The sequence below is a fragment of the Castor canadensis genome, chromosome 5 (genome assembly GCF_047511655.1).
Source record: "Castor canadensis chromosome 5, mCasCan1.hap1v2, whole genome shotgun sequence".
In the NCBI taxonomy this organism is placed as follows: domain Eukaryota; kingdom Metazoa; phylum Chordata; class Mammalia; order Rodentia; family Castoridae; genus Castor; species Castor canadensis.
The window spans coordinates 156,429,937-156,437,754 of record NC_133390.1 but is presented as its reverse complement, the minus strand read 5'-3'; the positions used below and the strand labels follow the sequence as shown (position 1 = coordinate 156,437,754).

The 7,818-nt window shown below is 45.2% G+C and overlaps 1 protein-coding gene across 5 annotated transcripts in view; it reads right to left on the bottom strand.

The window, feature by feature from the left end:
• Hck (HCK proto-oncogene, Src family tyrosine kinase) overlaps nt 1–7,818 on the bottom strand; it is a 36,218-nt gene continuing 28,400 nt past the window's right edge. For all 5 annotated transcript variants that reach the window (XM_074074536.1, XM_020171956.2, XM_020171951.2 and 2 more), the window contains 3 exons: nt 4,821–4,974; nt 2,542–2,673; nt 1–524 (listed from right to left, as the gene is read on the bottom strand). In XM_074074536.1, the coding sequence (XP_073930637.1) occupies nt 322–524; nt 2,542–2,673; nt 4,821–4,974 (489 nt within the window). In that variant the 3' untranslated portion in view covers nt 1–321. The remainder of the gene's footprint in view (nt 525–2,541; nt 2,674–4,820; nt 4,975–7,818) is intronic.

Below are 7,818 nucleotides of genomic sequence, written 5' to 3'. Positions count from 1 at the left end.
TTTTGGTAAAGCCTTAGGCGTTTGTATCTTTTATTTAAATACTTATGTCATTACTTTAAACATTTCCCATCTAAACCACAGATATAACTGGAATTCTAACTTCCCAGGCAATAGAAATATCAAGTTGGGGTTTCTTGAGAACAGCAGATTACAGATTGCTAGAGTCAAAAAGAGATTGTCCAGTCCAAGCCACCCACTTAACAGATGAGGATTGTGTGGTTGGAGGGTGAGTTCTGAGAGAAGGATGAGGGGATTGGTGGGTGGTGCCAGAGCGACCACAAAGCACTGCCTGGGCTCCTGGCCCTGTCCTGGTCCCATCCATCAAGGCTGCTGTTGGTACTGGCTCTCCGTGGCTGTGTAGAAGTCATCCAGCACACTCTGGATATATTCGAAAGTAGGCCGCTCCTCTGGGCGGTTCTTCCAGCAGCGTGTCATGATGTTGTAGAGCTCCTCTGGGCAGTGCTCAGGTCGAGGCATCCGGTACCCACGCTCCAGTGCCCGGATCACCTCCGGGTTTGACATCCCTGAGAAGGAGTCACACAATTAAGAAAGGAGGATTGGGCATGAAGCCCTGAGTTCAAACCACAGCCCCCACGCCAAGAAAAAAGAAAGGATTGTGAAATGGAAGCCCACAGTAGACAGACATTGTGGCCTCCCTAACAGCCATCACTCCCCACCCCACCTTGCAAGTTGAAACCCTCCCACTGACTGTTCCAGCCTCCTCTGTAGCAAGGATCTGGGCCTGAGTCCTAGGTTTGGTCAAGGAGAGCTGAGGGGCAGTCTGCTGGGAGATTTCTAGGACAGGGTTTCCTCCCTGTTCATCAATTTATTTCTGTTGCCAATGCCACTTTGCTATCCAGGCCACCACCACCTCTGCCTAGGCCACTGCTATGACTGCTCACAGGTTGCCCCTTGTTCCCCTCCTTCCTATCCATTCACCACAATGAACCAAAGCATCCCTTAAAAGCAGAAATCAGATGATACCTCTTCCCAGCCTCAAACTCTTCTGTGACTTCTCAGGCACTTCAATTAACAGCCACTTGCTTTACCTTAACTACATAGGCCCTGCCCAACCAACCTTGTCATCTACCATCTGCTCTCCTTCCTTATCTAGTTTTCTTGATATTCTTTAGGCACACCTAAGGCCCCATGAGCTAGCAGTGCCTTTGACTGGAATCCTTTCTCTAGACCTTTCAGCTTAAATATGACCTGCTTTAACAGGTACTCCCTGTCCACAGATGCCCTCACACTCTCTACCACCCTACTTTATCTTCTCAGTGTGATCTCCATGCTTAGTGTGTGTTCCTCCAGGATAGAAGATGGGCTCCTCGGGTCTCCTTATGAGCAGGGACTACATCTCTCACTGTAGCCTCAGTGTCTCACACATTGAATTCCATGATTGCTGTGGAATGAACCCAGTGTCTGCATCTTTTATTTCTAATCCTTGCAACCACCTTTGCAAGGCAGATATCACTACCTCTACATATTTTCCAGGTAGAAACAATGGGGTAGGAGCAGTGAGTGAATTTCTCAAAGCTTAACAGCTGATGGGTACAGGATTTGAATTTAATACTGTTTATATAAAACGACAGGGGCTCTTTATATATTTCTCAACCATCTCCAGTGTTCTGGCTACAGATACTTCAAGAGACTTTACAGCCAAAAGAAGAACAGAGAACCAAGCAATTTATCACTGGGTACATCTTTGTAACCCACACTGTCTATTCAACGTAGGGCGTTGCCCATAGGCATGGACATATAGTCATCCATTCAACAAACAGTTGCTAAGCACCCACTGTGTGCCAAGCTCAGGGGCAAGCATTGCAATCACGTAAGGAAGACAGACTTAATTTCTAGCCTTACGGAGCTCAGAGTCTCATGGAGGGGGCAATATTAAACACGTATTTATCAATTGTGATGAATGCCATGGATGAAAAGGCTCAGGGGATTGCAAAAGAGAACCACAGGGGAGATGTACGATACTTTAGATGACTGGCAGATGAGGGCGGCATGAAGCCGGAGAAGGAGGCAGAGACTCGATCACATGGCACCTGCAGGCCATATGAGGCATTTGGGATTTCATCCTAATTATAATGGGAGTTAGAAGTGAAAGAATGGACAAGATCTGATTCACAGTTTAGAAAAAACCCTCTGCTGGTAGAAAAGAGCCTGCAAGAGAGAAAGGGGAGAAACAGCAAGACTGATCAGGAGACCACACACCAGCCATGTGTGAGATGCTGTTAGCCTGGATGTGGGTAGAGGCTGTGGGTTAGAAGTGGGCAGACCTAGGATACGTTTTGTAGTTCAACAGCCTGGAAGTTTATGATTGCTTGGATGTGGTAAGGGGTGAGAAAGAAGGAAGGTCTAAGAAAACCTCCGGATCTCAGGCTTGGGAAATAAGGTGGATGGTGGTACTACTAATTGAAATAGGAAAGGTGAAGGAAGGGTGGGGAAAGATCCAGAACTCAGTTTAATTGACACATTGACAAGATGAACCATTGCCAGGCTGGGTTCCAGAAGCAGCCCCAAGCTGATGCCTACCTGGGTAAGGGATCCGGCCATAGGTGACAATCTCCATCAGCAGGATACCAAAGGACCAGACATCTGACTTGATGGTGAAGGAGCCAAAATTGATGGCTTCAGGTGCTGTCCACTTGATGGGAAACTTGGCCCCTGCAGGGTTGGACAGAGCAGAGTCAGGGGCATCTGGGGAGCAGTGAGGGCTGGGCCTCTGCTGGGGAAAGGGGACAGGGCAGGGGCAACAACTGCCAACAACTGCCTCCTGAAGAACAGCAATTTCCCTGTAATGTGGCCTCCCTGTGGAAGCAAGGGACAAAAGTCCTAAGGACAGATGACTAAAGTGGGCAAGGGACCTGCCAAGGAAGCTTACTCTCGGGACAGGAGGGGGGTCATCTAATTTATTCAACTGACACCCAAGTAAACTTTAACTCAGAAGAGTGGAGTCCTAGAGGTCATAGGATCTTTGGGGACAGAAGGACTTCAGGGAGCTTTGAGTCCAGGTCACAGCTGATGCCTTGGTTCATTCACCCTTGACAAGAGGGGCAGGGAGGCTCTGGTCTTCAAGGTTTTTATCAGTCACTGGAAGTCTCTTCCCTACTCCACCCTTCCTCTTACCTGCTCTAGGATGTGTTTAGGTAACCTTTTATTAGTGTTTATCTTAATTATATTATGATTGATGAAGATGGTCTGTGGTATATAGAAGCTCCTTGACTTATAATTAGGTCCTGATAAACCCATCATAAGTCAAAAATGCACTGAATACACCTAACCCACTAAATATCCCAGCTTAGTCATACAACACACTATAGAGTCTTGGTCACACTGGCGGCAGTATTGCAAGAGAGTATCATATTGCATATCACTGTACTGGAAAAGAGATCAAAATTGGAAGTATAGTCTCCTTCAAATGCAATTGCTTTTGTACTTCATAAAGCCAAAAAACTATACATTGAACCACTGTAAGTCAGGGAACCACCTGTATGTTCTTTGGAATTTGGTGACGTGCATCATGACTGAGTATATAATTAAGTACTGAAAATGCTCTCTGTGTGTCTCTTAAGTTTGGATCTTGACAGTTTTCTTTAGTTCCTGCTTATCCTCTCCTGACTTAGGAATTGTACATTCTGCTTTTATTTTTTCAGTTTGAACTTTTTTATTGAGTCATAACAGACATGAAAGAGTGTACAAATCTTTAAGACACAATTTGATGAATCTTTACGTATGTATACACTCATAATCACTATCACATCAAGGTGTAGAACATTTGCAGCATTTCAGAAGGTGCTCCTTGCTCCAGACACCACTATTCTGACTCCTGTCAACAGAAATGAATTTGGCCTATTTTTTCATTTAACAGTTCTATTGAGATGTAATTCACAGACCATAAGATCCAGCCTTTAAAAATGCAACTTAATGGCTTTTATAATATTCAAAAAGTTGTGGGTTTTAGAATATTTTCATTGTATCTCCTCAAAACAACCCATAGCACTCAGTCCTTTCCCCCCAGCTTCCCACTCCAGTTCTAGGCAACCACTGAGCCACTTTCTGTCTCTTTGACTCCCTATTCTGGACATTTCATTTAAAGGGAAACATACAAATATTGGCATTTGTGTCTGGCTTTCATATAATATGATATTTCCAGGACTCACGTATATTACAGCCTCTGTCGATACCTCTCAATACTTCATTCAACTTTCTAGCCAAATAATATCCCCATTATATGAATATTCCACATTTTGTTTATGTGTTCATCAGTTGATGGACAGAAATTTGGGTTGTTTTCATTTATGGCTATTATTATTAACACTACTATGAACTTCCAGATATGAATTTTGGCTGTTTTTGAATTTCATATAAATGGAATTATTGAGCATCTACTCTTTGTCTGACTTATTTCATTTTGATAGTATGTCTGTGAAAGTCATCTATTTGTTTGCATGTGGCATTGGTATGTGACTTTTCCTTGCTGTATTGTGTGAAAAAACACAATTTATATATACAATATATATGTTTAATAATCCAATGTTTATAGACATTGGATTTTTCCCAGTTTTTGTCTATGATGCATAAAGTTGCTCTTACCCTCAATCTTACCATGCACTTGCCTAAGTCTAAAATCTGGTCTGAAATTTCCTTCTTGAAGTCCTGATGAGACTCAAGTCCAAGACCCTTGGCAGAAGAACCCTGTCAAGCTTTACAATGCAGAGGTCACAGTGGGACAGATTTTTGCCTTTCTAGTCACTGTCATTGGCATCCACTCTCAACATCAGAATCCATCCAAGTGCACACCACACCCCTACCTTCCCGGGCCGTGTACTCATTGTCCTCGATGATCCGCGCCAGGCCAAAGTCAGCGATCTTACACACCAGCGAGGCAGAGACCAAGATGTTGGCGGCTCTGAGGTCTCGGTGTATGTAGTTCCTCTGCTCGATGAAGGCCATGCCTTCTGCGATCTGCACCCAAACAGACACCCACATCATCCTCAGACCTGCCCAACCTCAAAGCAGAAGAGGAGACAGCTGTGGGAGAAAACTGAAAAACCATCTGCACTAGCACCAGTTTTGTCTGAAGGATCCTGGATACAGGTTGACATTTCTGTCTTCTTATCAGGCCGGGGGGATCCTCAAGGCCTGGCTCAGTTTGGGGACTTCTCTAGAATTCCAAAACTTCCAGAGAGCACTTTTAAATGTCCTCAAGGAAAAAGCACACACACACACTTCACACTCTCAGGACAACCTAGGCTCATGTCACATTCTACTCTATTTCTAATGTCTTCTTCCTTCCCAAGCCTGGGTAGGGGAAATTCATTTATTCATTCAACAAAAATCCTCAAAGTGTCTTGTGGGGACTGGACACTGTCCTTGCACAGGTGGTGAGCCTGCAGGTGTGATAAGCACCACAGAGAAAAGACAAGGCAGAGAAAAGGACAGGAATTACAGAGGCCTTGTTGTACTGGGTAGTCAGGAAGCTGCTTTGGGGAGGTGAAATTTTAGCAAAGACTGTAATGACAGAAACACGAAGTGCGTCAACTGAGAATACTCCAGGCAGAGAGTATTCTGCAAAGGCAAGAATGAGTTTGGGTGTTCATGGAATAGTGCCAAGGCCAGGTGGCCAGGTGGCTGAAGTTGACAGAGAGGCCACCAGTTACAACCTTGCAGGCCAGGAGAGGAAGCTGCAGTTTGTTCTGAGTGTGTAGGGAGGATTAGACTTTGGGCAACACCGTGTCATGGCTGATTCACATTTAAGATCATCCTGGCTGTGGAGTGAATAACACATGGTGTGGAGGATTCTGATTCACAGCGGTTGCCCTGGAAGCCTCTGATAGAAAGCCATGCCTTTGAGACATCTTTTTCCTACAAGGGTTTGGACAAAAGAAGTTGGTGAACACTCAGTTACCCAGAAAGCAGCAGACTTTACAAACTGGCCTTGGAACCCTTCGAAGTGGGAATCATCATGATCTCTATTTTTTGGAGGAGACACTTGTCCCAGATCACTCACCAGGAAAACTCTGAATGTCAGCCTCAACTCCAGGCTGCAGATTCCCCACTTTGTGCTCCACGCTGCCTGTAAATGCCCCCGCTGCTCCAGAACTCCAGAGTTCTGGAGGGCTACAACTGTGCGCAATCTGATGAGATTATTTGAGGAAAATGGGGTGGGAAGTCCTGATCAGACAGAACAAACCAAGGTGCGGCCAAGAAAGGCCTGAGGGGAGTGAGTGGCGCAGTTGCAGGGAGTGGACAGCAGGGGGCACCCGAGGCAGTAGAAACGGTCCAGAGAGACCAGATTTTGTTTGGAATAGGGGCTGTCAGGAGTGGGGTGAGCCAGAGTTTTGGGGAGTGTGGGAAATTTATACGGAGTCCTCAGACAAACAGTTTGCAAAAGTCATTAGGCTAACTGCAGCTTATTTGTTATAGGCTGATACTTAAACACACAGCACTTACTTACTATGTGCTTTGACAAGTTATCTTTCCATAGATGAGAAAACGAAAGCCCAGACAAGTAAATAACTGTCCTATTAATGACATGGCATGTATGTTCCAGAGCCAGGGCTGTCATTCACAGCTCTGCTTGGAGTCCACTCACTTACCTATTATTCCACCCAACCTTTTTGCCTAATATTTTTTATGGACCAGGAGCTAGTACTAGTAGTCACCATTTTTTAATGTCCAATGGCTGACACTCACTGGTTTTCACATGAGCTCAGGGAGGCAGGCACAACTAACCCCACATAGAAAGCAAAGAAGGACAATGTCTAAATGGCTGTGGGGCTAGACCAGCTCAGTTTGAGACCCAAGCAAGTTACATTACCTCTTTGTGCCTCACTTTTCTTTTCTATAAAGTGGGGACAGCTCCCCAATAAGTAGTGTGAAGAGCTTGGGACAATATCTGCCACATACATATTCACCTTGGAGGTGGCTACCAATGCTCCCAGTTGGGGAAAGTAGCACTCAGGGAAGTTAAGTTCCTTGCTCAGAGTTACACAGGCAGAGCTGGGATCAACACAGAACCCTGAGTGTGACTCCTAAACCCAATTGCTCACAGTGTTCCCTCTCAAGGGTTTGTCAACTAAGTGGATGACAGGCAAGTGTACTGGCCTGTGGGTGAGTTTAAGAAATGGGGCAGTGCTGAAATTTCACATCGACCAAACAGGTCTCCATGAGGAGGGGATGGGAATGTGAATTTGCTTCCAAGAGCATCAGAGAATCAACAAAATCCAAGCTGCAAGGAATGGTAAGAATATTTTAGCCTGGGGGTTCTTCAAACTGATGCCTATGGAGGTCTCTAAGTGGGGGACAGATGAAAGTCACAAATGAGGCTCCTCCCTGCCCCTTTCCACCCAAAGCTGCTTTCTTTTTTTTGTGGTACTGGGATTTGAACTCAGGTCTTCATGCTTGCTAAGTCGGTAGGCACTCTTCCATTTGAGCCACTCTGCTAGCCTGTTTTTCTGTGGTTATTTTCAAGATAGGGTCTCGAGAACTATTTGTCCTGGCTGATCTTCCTGATCTCTGCCTCTTGGTAGCTAGGATTACAGGTGTGAGCAACCAGCACCCAGCTCAAAGCAGCTCTCTTTTGACCTATATGTTTATATATTTAGCTACTATGTAAAATTTCATTTGACCAACAGAGTTGTGACTAAAACCAGTTATCAAACTTGAAGCCACAGTTGTGGTCCAGTTCCCCAAATGAATAAATGTGGAGACTGAGACATGGAATAGCCAGTTGGAGCCCCATCCTGACGAATCAGCCTGTCTTACTAAGACTGGAGGTGATGACCAGTAGCCTCCCCAAGTAGGCTC